This window comes from Dendropsophus ebraccatus, chromosome 6, assembly GCF_027789765.1.
Source record: "Dendropsophus ebraccatus isolate aDenEbr1 chromosome 6, aDenEbr1.pat, whole genome shotgun sequence".
Lineage (NCBI taxonomy): Eukaryota > Metazoa > Chordata > Amphibia > Anura > Hylidae > Dendropsophus > Dendropsophus ebraccatus.
Genome location: NC_091459.1, coordinates 10,730,331 through 10,758,021, shown reverse-complemented (window position 1 = coordinate 10,758,021; position 27,691 = coordinate 10,730,331). Strand labels below are relative to the sequence as shown.

The 27,691-nt window shown below is 41.0% G+C and overlaps 1 protein-coding gene across 1 annotated transcript in view; it reads right to left on the bottom strand.

The window, feature by feature from the left end:
• HMGCLL1 (3-hydroxy-3-methylglutaryl-CoA lyase like 1) overlaps positions 1–9,909 on the bottom strand; it is a 47,270-nt gene extending 37,361 nt beyond the window's left edge. Inside the window, exons 1-4 of the mRNA XM_069973417.1 lie at positions 9,827–9,909; positions 9,175–9,307; positions 7,966–8,043; positions 5,921–6,028 (exon numbers count right to left, since the gene is read on the bottom strand). Coding sequence (XP_069829518.1) covers positions 5,921–6,028; positions 7,966–8,043; positions 9,175–9,270 — 282 coding nt within the window. The 5' untranslated portion in view covers positions 9,271–9,307; positions 9,827–9,909. The remainder of the gene's footprint in view (positions 1–5,920; positions 6,029–7,965; positions 8,044–9,174; positions 9,308–9,826) is intronic.
• Between the last annotated feature and the right edge of the window lie 17,782 nt (positions 9,910–27,691).

Here is a 27,691-nt window from a genome sequence, read left to right as displayed (position 1 = left end):
CAAACGAATTTCATTATCAGGCAAACTATAGTAGCAACAATAGTGGGATTAAGACTACAGATGAGCGAACCGGGTTCGGGTTCGAGTCGATCCGAACCCGAACCTTCGGCATTTGATTAGCGGTGGCTGCTGAACTTGGATAAAGCCCTAAGTGGAAAACATGGGTATAGTCATTGGCTGTATCCATGTTTTCCAGACAACCTTAGAGCTTTATCCAAGTTCAGCAGCCCCCGCTAATCAAATGCCGAAGGTTCGGGTTCGGATCGACTCGAACCCGAACCCGGTTCGCTCATCTCTAATTAAGACACAGTAGAGATTTTTTCAGCAGCTGTTGCTGTGATAGTGTCAAGAGTTGGAAAATTTTTTACAAATGTCAATCAGCCTGTCATTCAATGTCCACCATGGACAGTAGTGGATGTTGGTAGATCAGCAGCATAATATCAATGTTCTCCCAGGACAGCAGTGAACATTGGTAAATGAGCCCCCAGTGAGTTTTACGAGGGACACTGTGTTCACTGTGACTTCCTATAATGTACACCCAGCACCCAGTGACTTCCTATAATGTACACCCAGCACCCAGTGGCTTCCTATAAAGCACACCCAGCAACCAGTGACTTGGTATAGTGGACAATGGCTTCACTGCTACCACAGAAAATCACCCCCCCCCCCCCTCAGTCTCTTTCTCTCTGTATTTCTCTCCCTGCTGTAACCTGCTCTCCAATATACACAGCCGACTGGCCGCCTCCAGGAAGCCAATCACCTTATATAGAGGTGGAGGTGCTGACATCACAGAGGGGTTTGTAGCTGATTGGACCGGTGCTGGGGATTATGAATTCCTTGCTCCCGCCAAAAGACAATACTATAAGCTAACATGTGCGTTCGCTATTGCGTCCGCCATGTTTAGTGAATTTGCAAAGTGAATCTGGCAAATTTGCAAATTGCAACGAGGCGAAATAAAAGCCCAATTCGCTGCGAATTAGAATTTTTGAGATTTGCTTCGCTCATCCCTACCGAACACCAACAAAACCTTGTGTATGTGTGCCTCAGCACAGTGATTTCTACCTCTGACTGTAGTTGAGATTCCGTGCAGAGGCCCATAAAGGAGTGAGTAGGCTAAGCATACAGGCGGTTATCTATTGGAGTCTTTTACTTTTTTATTTATTTAAGTATGTCATGTTTTAGCATGTTTGCACCCTACTTTAGCCTCTCTGCCCGACAACTGGGTAAAAACTATATATCACTGGTGACTAGGTGAGGGAGAAGAGAGGGTGACTCCCAGTAAGACCATGTCTGTGCTACATGTCATAAATGTGTTTTATACTACTAGGAAGAATACAATCTTTTCACCTAGAAGGAATTATGGGCCCACCTTTTTTGTTTTCAATATTCCGCATCACTGTTTAATTTTCCAGTGGCTTGGAAATCCTTTCAACCCCAGGAAATCATTCTTTCTGGCTTTTTTCCCAGAAGTATAGCTTTTTCCCAGTTACGTTTATGATTTGTTCATGGTGGTTAGAAGGCATCATACATAGATTTCCTATTCACAAAGTACTTATTGTCACATTGATTATATTTCCATCTTCTCAAGCCAAAATAACCTTTATGTTATATAAGTAATAAACTTTTATTTTTAGATCTATATTCATTGAACAAAAAAACTCCCATTCTTGACACTGAAGAGCAAATGACCGATGCAGGAGACGTGATTTAGATTTTATGTAACTATAATAACATATTACAGCATATTAACATATTAAAACATACAGTTTGTTTTTAACCATACTGTGACTAGTCTAGAAATTTGATGTTTTCATCGTGAGAGTCCAAGAGCCATAACATATTCTTTTCTCCGTCCACGAAGCAATATGCTTGGTTTTGCGTGGGGTACATTTAATTAACCATTTGTCATGTCCATGCCTGGTCAGACCTCGGCGCGGTCCTCTACTCATAAGGTACGACCAAGACTGTACTTTTTCCTTGTTCTTATAACCTTTGGCTAGCTATAAGTCTTTTCTTGTAAAGCGTGCTAGTGTATCCCTTGTGACTTTGCTCTCTGTCTTTTATACATGGTTATCTGACTTTGGCTCATTGTACCTTTGACCTATTTGGATCATGCTTTTGTACCACGTTTATCATTTAGTTTTGACCTTGATCTGTTTGACTTGCCTTGTGTTTGTTCATCTTGTCCTTTGTTTTGTCCTTGTATCATATTATCGCAAGTTAGGGACTGTCGTCCAGTTACCCGCAGTCACCTAGGGCTGTTTGAGGTAAGTAAGCAGGAACAGTGGGCGGGGACAAATTCAGGGTTCACCACCTGTTTGTGACACCATTGTTAATTACCACATTTAGGCTATGTTCACACTACGTATGTTTTCGTATAACTATGGCATGTTTTATACGAAAACATACGTGGTGTTGCCTATGGAATCCCGGCCCGGAGCGAATACACATAGTATACGCTCCGGCCCGGGATTCTATCCACTATTCATTGAATAGCAGCCGCAGAAAACTCTGTCAGTGCACATTATGGAGCATGTGGCTCCGGCCGCTCGTTTCATAGTGTGCTGGAGGGAGTTCTGATGTGGGCGCGCATGGATGCGCCCGCATCAGAACTCTGCGGTGCAAAGATCATCCGGCTGGCACTTCAGTACCGGTCGGGATGATCTTTTCAGAGACCGGAACGGCCGGTCTCTTACATAGTGTGCACATAGCCTAAGTATGTAGTAATAATAACATGATTATTCTCTACATCTTTTCCATTAAGCTATAACAAAATGTATGTAAGTTTTTCAACTACTTATGTAAACTAAAAAATTTTTATAAATGTTTTGAGTAGCTGCATTCCAAGCGATTAAACGTTTTTATTTTGGGGTCGATGAGCTGTGTGAAGGCTCATTTACAGCCTCATGTAGAAATGGTTAATCTCTATCAGTAGAAATTCAAAGTTAGGTAAACACAGGAAATGGGTTAATTAAAAAAGCACATTCTTGCCAATTTTCATAATAAATGATAATTGGACATTAGGTCAATGACAAAACATTACTGATTTTTTTTAGAACTTCAGATAATAGGCTGGCCCATCATAGGTTTTAGTAATCCTGCTTATTAGACAGAGCTATTAAAGTTGCTGGAGGTGCTGTTCTGAATCTAAGTCCTAAGACTCCATCTATTGTACCTGTCCATGTACAATATTACCAGCTCCCCTTGTAAAATATGTTGATATATATATATATATATATATATATATATATATATATATATATATATATATTAGATACACATAGACAAAATAGACTTTGGAATAAAGTAAACATTTCTCCTAGAGAATTTGTTTTATTGTAAATAGCTGGAATTTCTTTCAGGTATCCTATTGTAGTGTACACAATTATTATTATTATTATTATTATTATTATATAATCATTTATTATTATTATTATTTTCTTTATTTATAAAGCACCCTTAATTCCAAAGCGCTATTACCTATGGCAAGATTATTCCCATAAATCATTGTCTTGGATATTTATATTAATGGGGTTATCCAGTGAAAATCTTTTTTTTTTTTTTTTTTTCAAATTAACTAATTTCAGAAAGTTATTTAGATTTGTAATTTACTTCTATTTAAAAAATCTCAAGTCTTCCCATACTTATCAGCTGCTGTATGTCCTACAGGAAGTGGTGTATTCTTTTCAGTTTGACACAGTGCTCTCTGCTGCCACCTCTGACTGAGACAGGAACTGTGCAGAGCAGGAGAGGTTTTCTATGGGGATTTGCTGCTGGACAGTTCCTGACATGGACAGAGGTGGCAGCAGAGAGCACTGTGTCAAACTGAAAAGAAAATACCACTTCCTGCAGAACATACAGCAGCTGATAAGTCCTGGGAAGACTTGAGATTTTTATATAAGTGTTAATTACGAATCTATAACTTTTAGAAACCAGTTGATTTGAAAGAAAAAGATTTTCTCTCTATAACCCCTTTCCAATTCATTTTCTTCAGACATGGCTATTTTTAAACTAAGCTCCTGTAAGGTTTTGCCTGTTGTAAACATTTGTGTTCCGTTTCTTTAACTCAGTGCTTTCGTGTTTGTAAATCATTTTATTTTAATCCATCATTACTCTTGTGCTCCATGTTACTGTGTGCACTTCATTGCGCTCTTGGGTTATTCTATACTGTGTGTAGCCATAGGTAATGTGTTTCCTTATGTTGTTCAATATTGTAAGCTGGTGGATGATTATACTCAAATGGCAGGATGGTGGAAAATGATCACTCCTGCTCACCATGCTGCTTGTACACAGAGGCTTGTTGTGAAAGCCCTGCAGCTATGGAGCGGTGTAGGGATGCAGGGGGGCCCTCCTCTCCTGCACCGCCGGGCCCCTCCCCCACCTCCTCACTATGAGCTCATGCTGCTTCCTGCTCCCCTCCAATGTCGGAAAAGAGGATTATGGGTTGGATATGTGCATGTGTGTATGTAGTGTGCCTATCTGTGTGTATGTATATGTGCATGTGTGTATGTAGTGTGCCTATCTGTGTGTATGTATATGTGCATGTGTGTATGTAGTGTGCCTATCTGTGTGTATGTATATGTGCATGTGTGTATGTAGTGTGCCTATCTGTGTGTATGTATATGTGCATGTGTGTATGTAGTGTGCCTATCTGTGTGTATGTATATGTGCATGTGTGTATGTAGTGTGCCTATCTGTGTGTATGTATATGTGCATGTGTGTATGTAGTGTGCCTATCTGTGTGTATGTATATGTGCATGTGTGTATGTAGTGTGCCTATCTGTGTGTATGTATATGTGCATGTGTGTATGTAGTGTGCCTATCTGTGTGTATGTATATGTGCATGTGTGTATGTAGTGTGCCTATCTGTGTGTATGTATATGTGCATGTGTGTATGCAGTGTGCCTATCTCTGTGTATGTATATGTGCATGTGTGTATGTAGTGTGCCTATCTCTGTGTATGTATATGTGCATGTGTGCACATATTAGGAAATATAAATTTTGGTGTTAAGTATAAAATAGATTAAACGAGGAGTAATCTGAAAGTCTAAAAGAGACACTATTATTATAATCTGTTTTAGATACTAAGCTTATGATACTATGGCTAGATGCAGGGTGTTGACGGGATTCTGGGTATTCCTGTGATTTTGTTATTGTCCCCTCCAGCACTGAGATTAACAGCTTTTCCTTCATATGCAAATTATATGCAGGTGCCTGGGGGATATTCCCCTGGATGCAAGAGGCCATATTAGCACTGCACATTGGCTCTGCAAAATGGACTCTCTGTGGGCTTTAACCCTCCACTTGCCACTTGATTAACAACCTCCGAGTCTAATTGTTGCACAAGAGCAGCTCGCCTATGGTGCCACGCATGTGCAATGCTCCTGGCATCCTCACAGTTCATTCTGTGCTTGCTCACTTCACAAGCTAAACAGCCTACCCCCCCCCCCAAAAAAAAAAAAAAAAAAAATAAATAAATAAAAAAAATCTCTTCTTGTGGGACCAGTACTCCCTCCATAGAAGTGACCCCATTTTGAAAACTAGACCCTCCTAAAGATCAATATGGTGCATAGTGAGTGTATAGACCACATAGGTGTTTAAGGAAAAGTTTTTGCACTAGGTCATGAATTTCTGTCTTTTTGGTTTCAAATTTCACATTTCCACAAGGAACAGAAGGTAATAAGCACCCATTATTGTATTACATAGTTTCTCCTGAGTGTAGTAATAACTTTTATTATTATTATTATTATTATTATTATTATTATTATTATTATTATTATTTTATAAAGCGCCCCTAGTTTTAGTATTGGGGAGCAGAAGGCTTTACCATCTTCTTCTCCTTGACAACTCCTTTAACTTTAGCTGATGGACATAATGTATTCCCAACAACCAATTCAAACAATTACATACAGTATCTTACCTGTGGGACCCATCTGGAAGACACAAAACTGGTGACTTCTATGACAGGTAGACCTGCTTCAGAAAGGCGATTGATCAATTCAATTTTGATGTCAGTTGGTACAAAAGCCTGAGGAGAAAACATTATCAGTATTTTATCATGTTAGCACAGTGGTATCTCAGATTTACAGTAACTTGGATTGAGAGCGCTTTGCAAGAAGAGCTCACAGTTTTTCAAAATTGTAATTTGGTTTAAGAGCATTGTTTTAATGTAAGAGCTCCCTGTACTGGCTGGGAGGGGGAGTGGGCGAGGGACATGGTAAGCATAATGTGGTCTACAGCACTGTACTGGGACCCAGGAAGTCTCCCTCACTTTCCAAATCATAGCAGATCCACTTCAGGCTGGGGCTTACATCAGGGGACAGGACCGTGGAGGTAATATTTATAAGCCCTCTCTCCGCGGACAGGGAGTGCTGCATTTATGTGCCCACAGACGTCCTGCTCATTCCTTCATGTTCCCTGCACTCTCGGTCAGCCCTTGTTTTCCCCATCCTTGACATTCTTGTTAAAATGTGCCTGCACTCACACTCAGCTATACACACTGCTGCTATAATGTGCCTGCACTCACACTCAGCCACTCACATTGCTGTATAGAAAAGTTTCTGTCACTGTCCTTCTGCACAGCTCTGTGATTCTCACTTCCTGATTGATCCACGCTGAGCACACACTCCCCTTCCCCATTATGGTCATGTGACCACATAGACCTCTGACAGCGGCCCTGCTTCAATCATGCTGATTGCTAACTTATAATATAACATATTTAGCTGCTTCTAAATGTTTGATTCATTTGTTTTACATGTTATTCAGAATAAAACAATATATATTTTTGAGGTGTAAAACCAATTGACTGCATTTCAATGATTTTTTTTATGGGAAAATGTGCTTTGGTTTAAGAGTGATTTGCATTACAAGCCCAGTTCTGGAACACATTATGCTCGAAATCCAAGGCACCATTGTATTTAATTTTTTATACTGAATCATTTATTCACTTCTGTTTTATACCTTCTACACAGAGTTTTTAGTTTAGGGACCCACACAAATCAGGAACCATGAAGTAATGTGGACTTCTACACTTTGATTGAAATGTACACTGTCACTGAATAACTTTTGAGAGGTTGGGTAACACTGCTCTCTGCCATAATACACACACTGCTTCTTTCTAGCAACAACCTGATCCAACAACCCCCTCCCCCCCACATTAATAAATATTAAAATGTTTAATGGAATTACAGTATATGTGTCAGGACTGTATCTTTGCAGAGCATTATGCGTCCCTCGGCTCGTGCTGTGCGGCCGAGAAGGCACTGATTTTCTGGTATTCTGTTCTGTGTTTTGTTTTTGCAGTGTGTGAACACTGGTTTATCTGATTTCTTGGTTTGGTGGACACACCCGACTTCACCTGCTGAGTTCTGTCTGGCCATGTTATGGTTAATCTGTGTTTTGGTTCTGCTGTGACTGACAGGTCTTCCTGCCAGTGATCTGTTTTGTTCTCAGGTGTCTATGCTTGGAGATTAGGGGGAAGGTCCAATTACGTGTTGGACCAGAACCCTGACCTCCTATATAACTAACCCCAGTCTGTGCACTCATTGCTGGTTATTAACTTTGTCTCTGCCTGCTAGTGGCTTCTGTTATTTGCATCTCCTGATCTTTGCCTTATTCCTTGACCTCCCTTGCTTGCCACCTGCCCCTGACCATATTGCCTGGACTTTGACTTCGTCTATTGGTTTGGGATTTTGTACTTTTGCTGCCCGATTGTTGTGACCCGGCCTGTGTACTATTCTTTATTGTGTTTTGTCTGTCTTGTCCTTGTGTCCCACCTAGGCAGTGCAGGGACCGCCGCCCAGTTGCTTGCCGCCATCTTTGGGCGGATTGTGGCAAGGAGGCAGGGACAGTGGGCTGGGTTCAGCATCAGGGCTCACTGTCTTGTCTTGTCTTGTCCTGCTGTCCGGTTCCTGACAATATGCTAGCTATGGACACTGAATACTGTATTTCTTAGATGTGTGTTACCTTTTCATTTTGTAAGCCATCTCTTGGTCCAACTTCTACTATTTTTACATATTTGGGAAGCCCACCGGCATGTGGCTCCTAAAAATATTGAATAATAAAATACAAAAAATTGTTAACCACAACAGCATCATTTCCCCCCAATAACTGCCCAGGGCTATGTTCACACAACGTCAAAAAAAGAGAAAAGGCGGATGCTTTTTTTATTTTAAAAGATGTCCGTTATTGCCGCCATTTAATTGCAGAACTCATGAGTCTGATTGGTCAGTATTTGCATAACGATGGCTGCGAAAGGTGGATGCAGCCTTAGGGAGTTCTGGAAAACATGGATGCAGCCATAGGCTATGTTTACACAGTATTTCCGTCAGTATTTTCTTAATTTTGCCCTGTCAGTTCCACTGCTGATTTTGGTTGAAAAAAGACTGACGGATATACTATGTATGAACATAGCCATGGGCTGCATCCAGGGAATACAAGTATAATGTTATTTTACTGCATGGAGAACAATATATATAGTAGGTATGCCTATATTACGGGGGACTGCCCGGGCAATAGTCAGATGGTCTGGGCAGTCCATAGGATACAGTGGCGGTCTGCTGCCACCGCTTCTATTACATGGAGACGGCAGCAGATCGTTGCCAGGCTGATAGCTAGCGAGTCAGCCTGTCAAAAGACAATGATCAGCTGACATTGTGCATGTCGGCTGATTGTTGTCTTTTATTACATGAAGCAATTATCGGCCAATATCGGCCAGATATGCCCGATAATCGTGTAATAGGGCCTTACTGGAGGCAGCATATGTGGTGTTGCATTGAGTAGACTTAAATAGACATTGGAGCAGTGTTGAACTGGGGTATCTGGAACCCACCAGAGGAAATGATCCTGAGTCCCACCAATGAAGAACCAGTGGGAAAACGACATGTCAGTCAGTGTTAGTGCAGGTTCTAAAGCTGGGGGCCCACCGGTCCTCTGGTGGGCCAGTCTGACACTGCATTGGAGTAGACATTGGAGCCAGTGGGAGAGACCAATCAATTGTTATTTTGCTGATGTTTTTTTTTTTTTAACTTTCCCCAAATTTTCGACAAACAGCCACAAAAACTAGTTTTCATTCACACAAACAGAACTACAGTCATCATCAGTTGTACATACACTTATATAAACATAGAGAAACATGCAGATACATACACACAAGAAAAAAAGTCTACGGTATACCTCTTGAGAACCTGCTACATCTCCAAGCCAGATTGAGTCTTTTAGAAGGTGTTGGTAGCTGAGACAGTGCTTGACTGCAGTTGGGACGTTACCCATCGGCCAAGGTATAGTCAGTCGGACTCTCTCTAATTAACTGAAACACATTAACAAGGAGAGGTGATTTGTAGAATAGCTTGCGTGACCTTCGCTGTTTCTCCAGAATTAGCCTGTGCTAGAATACATTACCTACTGCTGATAAGGAAGAATATATGTCAATGTCTTTGTATACGAATCGGAATAAGATAACATTGTAAGAGATTGGAAGAATACTAGGAGTGGAAATCTAATTTCCTACGCTAGTGACAGTATAATGCTAACACCTGCCGGAGACCATGTACCAGTATATTCTTGCTGTGTAATGCCACACACTAACCAACATGCCATGGTATTTCCTGTGTCACGTCCAGCTTCCTCCGACCCGCACCATCTGCATCCTAAGAATTCAATCCATTTGTTCTATGACATTACTAAGAACTCCTGCCGTGTAAAATAGAAGTGACAAGAAAACAATGACTATTTCCTGCCTTAGCTCTATGATCCGCTCATTCCGTTACCTCTCAGATGGCATATACAGCACATTACAGTAAATGACATGACACATTGCATAGGTCACCTTTGTATTTTCTGCTTTTATTCTTTCCCATAATTCACAGGTCATCTATGCGGTACATTTTACTCCATCAGGTTGCCTGTATGGATTTCCTGGCTGTATCACAGATCTGCAGTAGGCATGCTCAGCCGAAGATGTTATCACATCTTCCTTAAAGGGGCAACTGTCTACAGCTTCTTAAAAGGGAAACACCATAGTATGCCCAGCTCTATACAAAAATGCAGAATGGTGCTTTGTCTTCATAAACATAAAACTCCTAGAGGCTAGATATTGCCTGGAATATCACTATATATCACTATCTATTACCAATTTGTAAGGATTATATGTAAATAAGAAAAACAAGAACATTATACATTAGTTTAAAAGCTTATAGAACCATATCCTACATATAGAACCATATAGTGCACATTATTATTATTATTATTATTATTATTACTATTATTATTATCAATAATAACATCATGTATTTATATATTATATTTATTATTATTAAGTATATGGGGGCATCAATTTTGATCCCTTTGTTTATTGACTTCTATCATAAAAAAGGATTAAAAAATTGGATCAAAACGCATCCGTTTTCTATTAGCATACACATGATCAACCAGGTTTTTGTGTATGTTAAAAGAACAGATGCATTTTGATTCATTTTTTTTATCTGTTTTTTTTTTTTTTTTTTAAATAATGGAAGTCAGTGGGAGAACAGATCAAAACGGATGCACACATATACATAAATTTTTCATCCGTTTTTTACACTTTAGCAAAAATGGATGAAAAGACTAATGTATTTGTGTGCATCAGTTTTGATCCGTTTTTTGATTGACTTAAATTATAAAAAAAGGATAAAAAAAATTGGATCTTTTTTTTTTGTTTACACAAACACATGATCAACCGCGTTTTTGTGTACATTAAAAAAATGGATGAGTTTTGATCCTTTTTTTTTATAATGGAAGTCAATGGGGCGGGGAAAGATCAAAACAGATGCACACAAATACATTAATTTTTCATCCTTTTTTTTGCAGGGAAAAAAAAACTGATGAAAAAATAGAGTGCAAAAAGTACTGTGTGAATCCAGTCTTAGTTATATACCTAATATAATCTGTCAGCTGCAATTCATGTTCCAAGCTTCAGATCTGCTACAGGCTGGAATAACTCATCACCCTCCCCCCCATATTGACCCTGCTTGATTGACAGTCAGCTGCGAGAGGATCTCCAAGCAGAGTGGATGAGGGAGGGGGTGTTACAGCCCTCAGAAGATCAGGAGCTTGGGAAAGCCTCTCTGTCACTTTTCACTGGAGAATAAAAGGATTTTCTAGCTGGATAGATGAGAGGTACCGTGATCGTACATAACAGGCACACCTTTCTACCTTCTCCTTACCTCTATAGAAAGCAGCCACCACTAGAGCTGAGCAGAGTCCCTGCGGACAGGACAGGCACACAGGGAGCAATCAGAGGTGTAGCTGAAGGTTCATGGGGTTCTGATGTAAGAGTGTAGCTTGTTTCATTTGCGAGACACAACAGTGTGGTCTACCATACTTTTGTCTCCTGTAAAAAATAAATTTAAAAAAATTACTTTTATGAAACAAACTGAATGTAGTCACAGAGCGATAGTGACAGGCAGCGTTCCCCTATGTATATTATGTGATACTAATATTCAATACACGGACGGGGTGGGGGGGCTTAGACAGCCCTGTAGTTCCCAATATGAATGTTTTTTGACAGCAGAAGGGCTTGTCTCGCCATTCAACGTAAAATGATGTATCTATGTATATACTCATTTACAACACAATACCAAGGATAGCATATTGTATCTGGAGGAGCGAGGTGCCCCCTGTACCTGACTGTGAGGATCGCAGCTAGAAATGGTGACTTCAGAAGTGGAGATTTCAGGCAACGCCAGTGAATATTGCATGATCTGGCGTACTCATGTATGAATGGAATAAAGATGACCAGACAGTGAAATTAAAAAAATGTGGGATTTTATTCAGATGGCGCATTTCGTAAAGATACAGAACATTTTTCCTAAAAAAAAAAAAACAGTGTGTCTTTACAAAATGCATTATCCAGATATATTTTTTAGGTTGTTTAAACTCCGATAGATAATAACCAAATCGGAGCAGTAACATGTCCCTGTGTGAAAAAAAATTTGTGACAGTGAAATTGAGCATTTTTTTCCACATCTCCCCTTGAAATCAATTTTAGAAAATGTTAAAGGTAGAAAGGAACCTGTGTTGTTTTCATGGTAAACACCGCACTGTTTTTGGTCATGTGACCTTGCATTAGTGTTTTTACTTTTTTTTTCACTTTTTACTGTGGCAGACTCTATGAGCAGAACGACAGACAGACGGCATGGAGGTGAGGAGAACTCCTACGGCATCCGGGGAAGCGATCAGGACTCCCGCAGCTTTGGTCCCGATCGTTAAAGCAACTCTGTACTCACAATCTGATCCCCCCCCAAACCACTTGTTACTTCAGATAGCTGCTTTTAATCCAAGATCTGTTCTGGGTTTGTTCGTCAGGTGATGCAGTTATTGTTATCCTAAAAAACAACTTTTAAACTTGCAGCCCTGTGTCAAATTGGCGTGGCCCAGCGTACCCATGCCCTAGGATTGCAACGCCCATCTGTCCTTCCTCCCCTCCCTCTTCACCATTTTTCCTATTCATCACTTGTCAGAACACTGCACAGGTGCCTTAACGATCCAGCTCATGTGCAGTGTTCACACAAGTGAGGAATAGGGAAAATGTTCCAGGGGCATACCTAATAAAGAGGAGGGCGGGGAGGAGGGATGGAGAGACATTGCAAGCCTAGGGCACACACACTCTAGGCCACGCCAATTTGACAGAGGGCTGCAAGTTTAAAAGTTGATTTTTAGCACAATAACTGCAACACCAGACGAACGGACCCCAGGACAGATCTTGGATTAAAAGCAGCTATCTGGCGGTTCAAGCGGTTTGGGGAGGTCAGATTGTGGGTACAGAGACACTTTAAGTGACTGGAACTGCTCCTGTCACTTACACTTAAACACCACAATTGCACTGTGGCATTTAAGGGGATCGCTGCAGCCTGTGATAAAGGGTGTGGGCCTGGCTGCTGATAGCAGTTGGCAAGCTCAGCTCCGAGCTCTTTTTATAGCTCAGGACATACTCGTACACCCAGGATCATCTGGTGGCCGACAGCTACGGTGTACCGGTACGTCCTAGGTCATCTATGGGTTAAACATGTTTTATTATTTGCCAAATTAACAGAGGGGAATAGCAGTCACGTCAGACAAATGAATACTGTCCACAAATTATACTGTACATTGTACACAATTAAGTGATCCATAATATCTCATGAGTTAAACATATGGCCATGTATAAGAGAACTGCCAGGTCCATCAGGTGTGGCAGGGGGGACAGGGTAGGAAGGATAGGGAGGGGAATAACAGGGATGGGAAAAGGGAGAGGGAATAACCAAAACAGAACCAGACAACAATCCACAGGTCCAGGGCAATACATCAGTTTTATAAGCCTTAGTGTTTTTATATTTGTGGCACTTGGGTCTATAAAGATGTAAATATTTGAAGACTAGTATGAAATACCGGACAACTTTAGTACCAGCTCCCCTATGTTTTGTACATTGTGATATACCAGATACCCGAACTTATAATATCCTTTATTAAAGCTATCTAATAGAAAATGTTTCAAAAGTATCAATTACAATAAGTAATACATGATATGTAAGTTGGAGTGCTTTTGTATAGTTCAAATTACATCGGAAACCACATCTAGTGTAAACTGTAATCTTTATTACACATATTCATACAGCTAAGCTGCCATACAATGGCTGGGATCAGAGTTAACTCTATTCCCAATCATTTAGCCCATAAATATAAAGTTATCATGAGATTAAATATGCATGAAGAGGGTCAGGGTGGAGAGAGACAGGCAGGTAAACGTAGTCAGCAATTCAAGGTGCACACAGGAGAATTGAAACAGTGCCTGGGATGAGGCAGAAATGTAGTTCAATATAGGCAGATGGTCAGCACAGTACAAGAGAGGGCAGGCAGAATAGGGAGCCAAGATTCAAACATAGGTCTGCAAGGAACACTAGAAACCAACAATGCTCAGGCACACAATGTTGAGTAGACAATAGAAGATGCCAAGCGTGGATATGTGGGTGAACAATTAGTAATGCACACATTGGCTCCTTATATATGTAGAAGACCATGGAGCCTCTGAAGGCCAAATGTGGGAGCACTGCAGCATGAGGGCCCCCAAGAGGGCCCGATCAATGATGTAAATGAGAGCCGATCTGCTAGATTGCCGCTCGTTTACTTGGCCTACTCCACGGCCTGATGATCGTTGAGCGAGGGCTGCAAGGACATTGTTACCGAAGTCCTTGCAGCCCTTGCAGCAGCATACATTACCTGCAGGTCTTCTTCTCTGCGCTGTCTTCATCCCCGGATCCTGCGCGCTCTATCTTCCGAATGGCGGGTCAGCTGACAGGCCACACTCAGCCAATCACAGGCCGCGGCGGTCCCGGACTGTGATTAGCTGAGCGCTCCGTCAGCTGACCGGCCATTCTGAAGATAGAGCGCGCAGGACTCGGGGATGAAGACAGCGCAGAGAAGAAGACCTACAGGTAATGTACTGCGCTTCTGAAATCGTCGGTCGCCTGCCGCGCACCGCTATTCAACCTTAGCGATGCGCGGTGGGGGAACGATGATTTTAGGTCTGGCCCTAAATGAACGATCAGCCGATGAGACGATCATTGGCTGATCGTTCTCTCTATTTCACCGAACGATAATCGGCCGAATCGGGCCAAATGGGGCCGATCCGGCCGATTAACATTACTGTGGAATAGGGCCCTAAGAAGAGCAGGTAGTATGACTCCAAGGCTGGAAGTGATGGTTTATTCTACCAGGGGTAACATCTGTACAGAGTGTGCCCTGTTTTTGTGTGGGTTTCCTCTAGGTACTCCAGTTTTCTCACAAAACCCTACTGGCCTGGTCTGAATAGTAGCACATACAAAATTCTGATCAAATTTTGGATGTGCCTCCGGAGCTGTCCAAAAATAGGACATGTCCTATAATGTCTGGACCTATTTTCCGGCATGGACACCCCTCAGGAAGAATCCTGAAAGGTGTCTGTCCCTGTGGATCAGTAAATCTGTCAGGATTTCCTTATTTAAAAAAAAAAAACATATGCTCAGTTCAACTGCAATCTCCAAGAAGTACTGGTAGTTGGTCTTCACAGAGCCTGAAAGGAGGACTGTGAGAAAGCATGGACACTGTTGCATGGCACCAGCAAGGTCTCTAATAGGAAAATATGAAATTATAAAATCAATGGGGCTGAATGGTACAGTGATATAAATTACTTTACTAAAAAAAAAACATATTGTACTCCTTTATATATATATATATATATATATATATATATATATATATATATATATATATAGATATGGTGCAGAACTGGTTTAACCAACCGTGCATCATGGCAGAACCCCTTTAAGTTGGATATAGATTGTGAAGGACAGAGACCAATGTGAGTGATGGCAAAATCTCTGTACAGTGAGGCCGGATAAGTTGATTCTGTAAAGGTTGTCGTTGTTGTTGTTATTGTTGTTCTTGCTGCTGTTGTTCTTGTTCTTGTTCTTGTTGTTCCTCATGCACTTCCCATTGTATTGGTGCGGAATTCCATTATTTGGTATTTAAAATGTAATTTTTAAATTAAATATGCATTATTATTTTTTATAATTTTGTAGGTAACACATATCCAATGTTTGCTAAGAATAATGTAAGTCTACCGTCTGAGCTCACAATACAAAATAGAGGTCCAGCTAGTTTAATAACAGGTTATCATTCACAAAAATAGAAATATAGCAGAATTCAACTGGAAACCATCTGGAAAACTGTGGTCAGTCTCGAAGCATGAAAGATATTATTTGTTTGATTTTTTTTCTCAGTCTCTTTCCTTTAAGTAAATATATCTAACCTTAAAAACAAGATATAAATACACAACTGTCATAAGTTATTAAAAACCATCTCCAGATACCAGAAAGTGATGATAAAAGGAAAACCAAGTCTACATAGTATGTTATCACTTAAACCTTTTCTAAAATAACTTGTTCTGTTTATCAACCTTGACATATGCCAAGCATTTCAAATATAAGAAATTATAATATAATTACCAAAATTATTGTCATGTGTTTTACATCAAGAGCTAGGGGTACAAAATTACTACCTTCCAAACAATAGATGGCTTCTCATAGATTAAATTGATGACAGCTTTAACTGGATCAGAAGTATTGGAACTGTTTGTAATAATGAGAGGCACTGAACCAAAGTGCCCATATTTGAAGCGCCAGGGATGGAATGTTTTGTTTAACAAACAAGATCCAGGGGGTTGGCAAGAAAAATCTCCCTCTTACATTTAATAAAGAATAAAGGGATGTCAACCAAACCTGTTCTTATAAATAATAGGTGAAAATATAAATTTTTGAGACAAGCGAATATTGAAATATTCGATAATTTAAAATTTGATTCGAATAGCTCCCGATATTCGTATATTCGAACGAATATTGAATCCCATTATAGCCTATGGGAGACAAATACTTGGGACCTGGAAATAAATATTTGACCACTAGGAGGTCACCAAGTGCACAATGACACCTCAGGAAATGATGCCGACACCTCTGGATGCATATAGGACACCAGGGGAAGCATGCCTGGCTGCATCTAACACTAGTGATGAGCGAACATCCTAATTTTCCCAAGTGTACGCTTAAGATTCAGGAACAAATTATGAACCTAAAGTAGAAGCGTACGTTTCGGTCTAGCAGTACGCACTTGCGCAACTATCAGGTCAGGTGTAGTGTAAAATACGTAATAACGAAAATTAACAATAATTACAAATCAGTAGTAGCAAGATAACAGTTTTTTTCCCGCAATCACAGTATACAGCCGTATACCGGAGATATATGTATTTTTTTACAACAATAAAATTAAAGGGCCCTCAACTCCTTTACAGAATGCATGCTGCGCAAATCAGTAGTAGCAAGGTGACAGCTATTATCCCACACTCACAGCATAAAGCCATATCAGTAGATGTCTAAACACACTGCCTGTCTTACAACAGCTTCTAAATATATGGTTTTTATACTTTTAGCCCTAAAAAGGTCTTTTGAGGGTCCCTTCCTACCTAACTTCACCTAAAAGGTATACAGTCAGTCCCTCTCTTGCTCCAACCAGCAACTGACACAAATCTGAAATCACTCTTCTTATATTCAGGAGGTCACATGGTTTAGCCAGCCAATCACAGTTAGAGTTTTTTTTTTTAAGTCCTGCCTATTCCTAGTGCCTGTTCCTCCCCTCCTACATGTTTATTGGCTGGAAAAAAAAAGTGCCAGGGGATGTGGGAGAGTGAATCGAATTTTTACTGAATTATTTTTCAAATATTCGAACGCAATTGAATAGCACAAATAGCGTACCATTCGATCAAATAGCTATTCAATTGAATACTATTCGCTCATCACTAGTCAATATCAACAGTTTTCTATATCAGTTGAAAATCAGTATCAGTATAACTTTTGAAAAGTTAGGTTCGGTTCGATCCGGCGAACTTTCGGAACCTAAAACGAACCTTGCTATAACAGCTGAATAATTGCAGCTACAATAGTGGGAGTCTGATAGGGTATAGTTTCGTTTAGTTGCAGTTGCTATTACAATGAAAAAAGTAAACAAAAAACCAAAGTGCAAAAATAGTGAAAAAAAATTAGCCAAGGTGTAAGTGATTACACGGGACATAGGACACAAAGTTCCTTGGACCCAGTAGGGTGGAAAACAGACATTTGACAGTGGAACCAGCAGCAGTAATAGTACTGTATTGGACCCAGTATGGATGAGAACAGACAATTGACGGAGGAGGAGGAGGCAGTAGCACTTGATTGCATTCAGCCCAGTATGGTTGAAAAGAGACTATTAAAGGAGGCAGCACCACTTGATTGCACCCAGGCCAGTATGGTTGAGAACAGATTATTCACAGAGGAGAAGGAGGATGTTTAGCCTTGGAATGGTGGCCTGGGAATCCTCGCTGATGATGTTGTTCAACGCACTTTCCAGAACACGGACGAGTGGGATGATGTTGTTGATCCCATAGTCATGCCTGCTCGCAAACAGAGTCACATCCTCAAAAGGGATCAACAATTTGAAGGACATGTTAGAAGAAACCTGTGCACTATGAGGTTTATCACATGCGCACTGCAGAGACAATATTCCTCCCTTTGTAGGGTACAACACTTCCTACCCTTAGTTGCCCTGAGGTCAGCCATTCATATATTTCCTTCTCCTCCCTGGTGGTCCGGAGGAGCTCCTGTGCATTGTGGCTTCGTTTACCCAGGCTCACAAAATGCAGGACAGCCTGAGAGCGCCGGGCCTGACATCGTTGGTAAGACACCGGGGCAGGTTGGACTGCAGTCAAAGCCGTGGATGGTTGCAAGCTGGTGGAGGCAGAACTTTTGCAGAATTGGCCCCCTAAAGCACTGGGGAGGTGACAGTGGCAAGAATCGGCTAACTTTCTGGTGGTCTTCTGGGGGAATGTTGACCCAATGGGCAGTAACAGACATGTACTGCCCTTGCCCATAATTAAAGGACCAGACATCAGCACTGGGGTGCACGGTCTTGAACACCAAGAATTCCAATGAGTCGCCAAAATTTTTCTTCAAAACTGTGCAGTAATGGGACAGCTGATGAGACTTTTTTTTTTCTAGGACAGTGACGGTACTTTTTTTTTTTGGACTGTTTTTTTTTTTTTTTTTTTACTTTTTTTGTTGCGGCTAAATGGGGTTCTCCTTTTTTGAGCCTTTATTGTAAAGATATGAACTGAGATTTTCCCTTAATAAATTTGATAAGCTTGAACACTTAAGTTGCTTTAATGCCTCTTGGTTGCTTCTCACAGACAGCTGTCACATTACATTTTTGATTAGGCAGCACCCAAGTAGGCAGCACCCAAGTATATCTGAGGAAACTAATTTAAGGTCTCACCCTAACAGGGGTGACAGCACACATCTTTATATTCACAGAAAACCAGGATACAAGGGATTATAGGAGTAATAATCCCTTGTATCCTGGTCTATTCTGTAAAAAAAGGTCCAATTTTGCGCCGCTGTTGTTATTTTTACCAGATTCTTAACAAACTTTCTCAAAGTTCAGTTTGGTACCGAACCGAACGCTCGTAACGAATCTGGTTCGTAACGGTTCGGTTCGCTCATCCCTAATCTTAACGTTACCAGTGATCTAGGGAGGAAGTAGAATTTTAAGTTGAACGTTTTCATAATATTGTATTTAAGTAGGTACTGCATTAGTTTATGTCAAATTCTATAACCATTATATTTTTTATGTTATCAGTTTATATTTCAGGAGACTAGAGAATTCGGAAATGTATTCATCTGTTAGCATCTGAGAAGTTTTCAATTAGTTGTAGTAAATGCTATACATCAACATCTTGAGCAAACTGACAGAGAACCATAACCAGTCCTGGGTGGCTCCCTGACCAGATGACTAGTTGACGTTCCTCTCCTCGCCTAGTGCGCTGAAATAAAAAATGTGTTTCCCAGATTTAAAGCTACCGCTGCAGTAGTGACTGGCAGGGGCGTAACTAGAAATGGCTGTGCCCCATAGCAAACTTTTGATTGGGGCCCCCCCTTCCTCGATCGATCGACCACTACGCCATCAACACACTTAGCTCTTCACAGGTTCTGTACACCAAATACATTACAGTGCAGTTACATCAGGTGACTCACAGGGGATTTCTTCTCTGATCAGAGTTGTTTCCTTTACATTTTCTTCTCCATCTGTCCTGGGCCATTATGAGAACTTCTCCGAGCCGCGAATCCACAGAATCTGCCAGACAAACATATTAGGCTCCTTATACTGGCACCATCCTCATCTCTATACACACTGCACATCTGTATTGGCCCCTTTACACCCTCATTTAGTTGGTAGCCCTAACACTATGTGACCCCCTTATAGTATATGCCCCTCTGTGTATTCCCCCTTACAGATGCCCCCGTGTTAGCCCCTTATAAATGGTCCCCCTGTGTTTTCCATCCCCCTCATAGATGGTCCCCCATGTTGCCCCCCTTATAGATGCCCCTCATGTTGTCCCCCTATAGATGTCCCCCTTGTGTTGTGCCCCTATAGATGCCCTCTTATTTGGTCCCCCTATAAATGCCCCTTATGTTGTCTCCCTAGAGATGGCCCCCTGTATAATCCCCCTATAGCTTGCCCCTTGTATTATCCCCCATAGATGCCCCCTTGTATTATCCCCCATAGATGCCACCCCCCCTGTATTACCCCCATACATGCCACCCCCCTGTATTATCCCCTATAGATGCCCCCCTTTATTATCCCCCATAGATGGCCCCCTGTATTATCCCCCATAGATGCCTCTTGTATATCTCCCATAGATGGCCCCCTGTATTATCCCCCATAGATGCCCCCCTTTATTATCCTCCATAGATGCCCCCTGTATATCCCCTATAGATGCTCCCCTGTATTATCCCCCATAGATACCACCCTGTATTATCCCCCGTAGATGCCCCCCCCTGTATATCCCCCATAGATGCCTCCTGTATATCCCCCATAGATGGCCCCCTGTATTATCCCCCATAGATGGCCCCCTGTATTATCCCCCATAGATGGCTCCCCCCTGTATATCCCCCATAGATGCCTCCTGTATATCTCCCATAGATGTCCCCCTGTATTATCCCCCATAGATGCACCCCCCTGTATATCCCCCATAGATGCCTCCTGTTTATCTCCCATAGATGGCCCCCTGTATTATCCCCCATAGATGCACCCCCCTGTATATCCCCCATAGATGCCTCCTGTATATCCCCATAGATGCCCCCCCTGTATATCCCCATAGATGCCCCCTGTATCATCCCCCTTTGCAGAGCAGATTAAAAAAAAACACAACTCACCTAACTCCACCATTGGCTGTCTTCTCCGCTTCTCCCCAGGGGGCTTCCTGGGGGGTGTCCCGGGGATTCCCGGGCAGCACTGCTACCAAACTCAGCGTCCTCCCGGGCTAGTACTTCCAGCGCATGGAGCGTCTGTGCCGGAATTACAGGCCGGGGGGCGGACTCTGAACTCTCTGGTACCTGTGCTGCCGGTGATAGGACGGGATGACAAGGGGGGGCCCCTCGCGCGTCCCGTCCTATCCCCGGCAGCACAGGTACCAGAGAGCTCAGAGTCCGCCCCAGCTCAAGCTTTCCCATACTTATCAGCTGCTGTATGTCCTGCAGGAGCATTCTTTCCAGTCTAGAGAGCAGGAGATGTTTTCAATGGGGATTTGCTGCTGCTCTGGACAGTTTCTGACATGGTCAGAGGTGGCAGCAGAGAGCACTGTGTCGGACTCAAAAAATACATCACTTCCTGCAGGGTATATAGTAGCTAATAAGTACTGGAGGACTGCAGATTATTTTAAAAGTCTTTACAAGTCTCTGATACTGTCTGACATCAGTTGATGTAAAAGAAAAAAAATACTGTTCCCCTTTAAGGCATTTATCTAAAGGTATTGGGGGAGATTTCTCAAACATGGTGTAAAGTGAGACTGGCTCAGTCGCCCCTAGCAACCAATCAGATTCCACCTTTCATTTTCCAAAGAGTCTGTGAGGAATTAAAGGTGTAATCTGATTGGTTGCTAGGGGCAACTGGGCCAGTTTCACTTTACACCATGTTTGATAAATCTCCCCCATTGTGTTTATTTTCACTCCACAGTTGTTTCATAAAATGTAATCGATTTGGATGAATAGAATATTTCATTTTCACAAGGTGAAACATACAAGAACAAGACATCTACAATTTGTTACACAATTCCATCCTGAGTATTGTATATACGGCCATAAACTGTTATATGGACACCCTGTAGGGGTCAGAAGGCAAGAAGCACCATTTGGCTTTTGGAGCTCAGATTTTGATGGAAAAGTTTTCTGTACCTTCATGTGTAGTAGCTATTTTGACCCCCAGTCATAGTGGAATGTGAATGGTGTAAATTTAAAATTGACTTTTTTTTACATATATTTATATGGTTTTTTTTGTACCATTTAGCTGCAAGTATGACTTTGCCTTCAATTCTATTCTTTTGCCTAGTTGGATGAAGAAGAATCCGGTATTGTTTTATATTTCTGCGCCATTGTCATGGTAATTAAGTGTTGGTGAAAAGAGCAGATCAATCATTCTCAGATTTCCAAAACACCTCCATTTTCTTTAAATCTTATGCTTGAGGGGAAATTCATTATATGTGTTCAAAAACCTTGAGACTTTCTTCTCTACCTTCCCTTCTCATCCAACTTTTGGGATTCCATTATTCAAAGATGGAGAAGGTCGAACATCTCAGACAATGCATTTACGAGAGACGATAGTAAATTCAAATGATGGTTCTGTGTCCTTTAGGCATATGGTGTGGGCATCAGTTATAGCCTTTTATTTTGGGACCATCCCAAAGTCTTTCATACATAAAGGGTTGACTATTGTACGAGAGAAGGGATTTGTCTAAATCACTCATTCACAGTATCTAGATTTATCTATAAATTCAATGTTCAGTCTATGTCATCTTTGCTGAGCACATGGCAACAAAAGCTGCAGCTGGTTTTGACTCTCAGTTTGACAACAAAGCATTGGTATTCTGTCTTGTTTTATTATTTAGTTGCAAACTTCATAAAGATCCCCATACATTTCAGACTATTGACGTCCAAACCCCGCCACTTGTGGAGGATTCGGCCATAAGTCTAGCATGCATAAGGCTGTCCTTAACAACCCCCCAACCGATGAGATGTAAGATGAGATGTAGAGATGTGATGAAATGAACACATCCATTCCCTTGATAGTCTGTGAATATACAATGTTGGAGCAATTTTGGTGATACATTATTTGACAACACAGTTAACCACGGTTGACCAATGTACTATGAATCTAACCTGATGATAGCCCACTAATGTGCATGAGGCGCTGAGAATTAAGGTATGTCTCATCCATTGTGCCATTCCAATTCAGTTTCTCATTTACTCCTCAGTCCGTTAGTAGCACTGGGACACCATTAGGAGCATTGCCCACCCCTGTATTGCCCCTTAGTGGTCTGGATTGGCGCTATGGAGTGGGGCACTGTTCCTAATGGTCTTACTGGGCCAAGAATGAAGACTAACTGCACAGGAATGGCGCAGAGGATAAAGGTAATAGTCATACAGTCATCCTCTGCGCCTACTGCACAATAGGGAGCAATCAGCAGGTTAGATTTGCTTAACCTGATGATAGTTCCCCTTTAAATGTTCAGCATCTGCATTCTTCCTGCTACATCACACCAAGACCCCTGTTAAACATTAAAAGAATTTCTTTTCTCAGCACCAGATTAAAATGATATGTATCCCTATAAAGTACTGTATTACTATAAAGTGTATGCATACTATATCTGTGGACAAATCGCTATCCACCAAGAAACGGGGCGCAATGAATATGGTTTTTTTTGTGAGTACCAGCTTCAGGGTAATTTGTCCAAGGATAAGTTAGGAGAGCATTGATCCAATAAGTGATGTCGATGTGAAGTATTTTTTACTTTTAATATTCTGTTTTTATCTATACTGTGGATTGTTGGAATTATTTGTAATTTACTGTCAATGGCTATGTTCACACAACGTCTTTTAAGCTCTTTGTAAAATTACGTCCGTTATTTTCAGTCTAAAATAACGGACGTTATTTAGCTGACTGGTGTTGGTTCATTATTCTAGTTTGGGGTTACTAAATGGTCTTTGGATGGGGCTTGGAAAAGTCCATTGAATATAATAGTAAAAACGGAGAAAGAACGGTGACAAAAGAAAAACTGTGTAAACAACTAATAAAAAACGTCCACTGTCCCCCCCCCCCTTCCCCTCCAGGTCTCCTCTCCTCTGTAAGTTCACACAGAAGAGGGACACAGCGCTGCGATTCTTTTAATTTCCTTGTCCTCTGCAGTTGGGGATTTGAACTTTATTTGAAGCAGAGAATAAATCAGCCGAATGATCAATCAACACAGACTAATAATATCTACTATACACATCCTAAGCAGTGTGGTATATTATTTCTATCACGTGTGATAAGGGACAGATAATTGATAGGATTTTATGTTGTATTTGGGCATATCTCTTAACAAAATTACTAGTGATGAGCGAATACTGTTCGAGTGAATAGATATTCAATTGAATAGTAAGGTATTCGATCTATCGAATATTATCGCATAGTTCATCGAATATTCGAGAAATATTCGATAAGCGTTCAAATCTCCCAGCTTCCGTTTTTTTACCTCCAAGTGGTCGAATAGATGTTTTTCAATAATCGAATACTTGTTCCCACTGACTGTAATGGGATCGAATATTCGATCGAATATTCAAATACTCGTGAGATATTCGTACGAATATCGAATATTCGAATATTTCACTATCCGCTCATCACTAAAAATTACTTAATAATAAGACGGTTATCCTTATATATGTATGTGCTCTGGTCTATGTTATCTTTATCCTACCATAGGCTTTTTTCCTGATATTTTTATTACATCTGGTTCTTTAATATATAAGTGTGCGATATACTGTAACCATATACTGTTACTACCTGAAGCTGAAAGGTCACTGCTGGGTAAATACTCTTATTTCCAACATTCTTAATCCTAGTTTCTCCACCAGTAGATACATATTTCCTAAAGCAGGTCGGTAGGTAGGCATGTCATACCCCCCCCCCACCCCCACCCCCTAGGTATGTGACAGCTATACTCTAATATTACAAGTAGAGATGAGTGAATTTTTTAAAAGTTTGGTTCGGCAGGGTTCATTAAACTTTGAAGAAAAGTGTGTGAACGTAGCCTAAAAAGAAATAGGACAGACAGCCCCTTATACTCCAACCTTATCTATGAGACTGTTTACCTCGACACTTTGTTATTTTAGGCTATGTTCACACATCAAAAATAGAGAAAAGACGTCTGAATTTGATATTTAAAAAAATGTCCATCCGTGGCAATGCATTGAAGTCAATAGGAAGACAGACGTCCAATGCACACAATGCATTGAGTAACGGACGTTTTTACCGCGGAGGTCAAAATAATGAACATGATCATTATTTTCGGACTTCTTTTGCAAACAGCTGACGTTTTTATTAGTTGTTCACATACAGTTTCTGTTGTCATCGTTCTTTCTCCATTTTTACTATTTAATTCAATGGACTTTTCAATTAATCCGCATCGAAAGGGCAATTAGTAACCAAACTAGTATAATGTACAAACACCAGTCATTGCACTAAGGTGAGGCCAGACAGCTAAATAACGGCCGTTATTTCGGGCTTAAAATAACTGACATTATTTTAAACTGAGCTGAAAAAACTTTGTGTGAACATAGCCTGATTCTGTGTTCCTCTCTCTTTCACATTATCTGGGGTTACATGTCTATTACACCTATGTCTATTGTGCACCTTTTTTCTGCACAAGGTTTTGATCACATCTCTGTCCCAAATTCTATCTGATTGGATGAGAATAACAGCTGTATTTTTCCTGTCAAAATGTTAAAAGATACTGAACAATTGAACTCAATAAGCTGCATTATACTGGGGGGGGGGGGGTCTGGGATATTTTTGTGATATTTGCCTTACAACAGAGCTGGCACTGTACCATTATTTCTATTTCATTGCATTGCACAACACTCTCCTTATTTTTACCTTTATTTTTATTCCTTTAGGTTTGTGATATTATGTAGCTCCTAACTTCCGATTCCTGTTTTCATGCCATATACTGGAGGCAAGGCGGTTTCAGAATTGGCAATGCTGTGAATTATAAATTATTTTTAGGGATGAGCGAACCGAACCGTACCGAACCGAACTTTGAGAGAGTTCGTAACGAATCTGGTTAAAATAACAATAACAAATAAAATCAAAGACATCTTTAAAAAGTGATGCAAACACCTCTGGATGCATCTGGGAAAGCAGGGAAACAGTATTAGCGCAATCGCCATTACGGGGTTAGCGATCCTCTGCAGTAATGCTGATGCCTCTAATGGTTAATATATTTAATTAATAGAACAAATTTTTGTTGTAATAAAGTAACTTTCGTTGTTCAATAATTTAATTAAAACGATTCCATCATTGTGCAATTAAATATACTGGTAAAATAAATATATATATAAATAAATGTATATTTATATATATATTTATTTTTTTACAGTTTATTTAATTGCACATGTATGGATTCGTTTAAATTAAATTATTGAACAATGAAATTAATTTTATTACAACGAAAATGTGTTTTATTAATTAAATATTAATTTTTACAGGAAACTCTATTAAAGCCGTTAATTCATATACCCGGTAATAGAGCAAACTGTAATAATTAATACTTTACTTTAATTAAAACATCAAATGTTTCTTCTAATTATGTTATCACAATAGCATTATTAGAAGAAACATTTTGAATTATATGTGCGCTCAGCTGATTGGCTGATCAGCTGAGAGCACATATATTTAGCGGGTCCGCAGCATAGTGACTTCATTGTGCTGCGGACCAGCGAAGAGGACACATGGGGGTGAGTATACAGCTCACTTAACCCCTTCCTTGCTTGGATGGGTGCAGTCTGAATTCAGTCTGTCCCCCAAGGGGCTAAGGGGGATGCAATGCATCCTCCCTTGACCCATTGGGGGCCAGACTGTAAGCAGCGATCTGCAAAGATGCTGCATACTGTAAGGTGCACTTGTGTCTTGTCTTTATTTCTTTACTTTGCACTGATTTCTTTTTCTTTGCACTGATTGGCTGCGCGAGCCGGGAGCCTCAGATGCGGCCGGATCGCGCTGCGGGTAATGCATTATCCGGGGGGGGGGGGGGGGTTTAATGGGGCCAGGAATTACATACTGGCAGCGGGATGACAATCCAGCTGCCAGTATGTAATTACATTGAAATTCACAGGGGCGGTATGCGCTGCGGATCCGCCCGTGTGAATTTACCCTAGCCGGAGCTGACACACTGAGCTCAGTGTGCCGACTCCGGCGAAGAAGATAGAAGATAGAAGATAGAAGACCTGGGAGCGTGAGTAACCCCCCAATTACTTGCTGGTATGGGTGCAGTCTAACAACAGTCTGGCCCCCAAGGGGTTAAATGGGGACCCTTACTTAACCCCCTGGGGGCAAGATTGTTCTTTATGGCACCCAAGGGGTTAAGGGGGATGCAATGCATCTTCCCTTAACCCTTTGGGTGCCACACTGTAATCAGCGATCTGTAAAGATGCTGCATACTGTAAGGTGCACAACACCGCTCACAATGATGGGTGTTGTGCTCCTGTTTGTGTGTTTTTTGTGTGTTTCTCCCTTTTTGTTTTTCAGATATCGGTATCCTGTGGATTACGTTGGATTCGATGGACTACGACGATGACCAGCGGATGTTTGGATTTTTTTTTGAATAAAATAGTCAATGAGGGGTGTAGGGGTGTTTTTATTTGAATAAAATAAATTTTCACTTGTGTCTTGTCTTTATTTCTTTACTTTATAGACTTAGTAGTGGAAGCCGTCTAATAGACGGAGTCCATTACTAAGTCGGGGCCTAGTGTTAGCCGGTATAAAATGGCTAACACTAACCCCCTATTATTACCCCAGTACCCAATGCCACCAGGGGTACTGGGAAGAGCCGGGTGCCAGTGGTCCCGGAGCATCAAAATTGGCGCTCCTGAATTGGGGCGGCCGCAGGCTGGTAAAATTTATGCTGGGGAGGGCCTAAACCAATGGCTTTTCCAGCCCTGATGTTACCAGGCTGCTGTCGCTTGGTTTTTAACCCGGTTGGTTATGAAAATAGGGGGACCCTACTCGTTTTTGTTTTTTTTTTAAT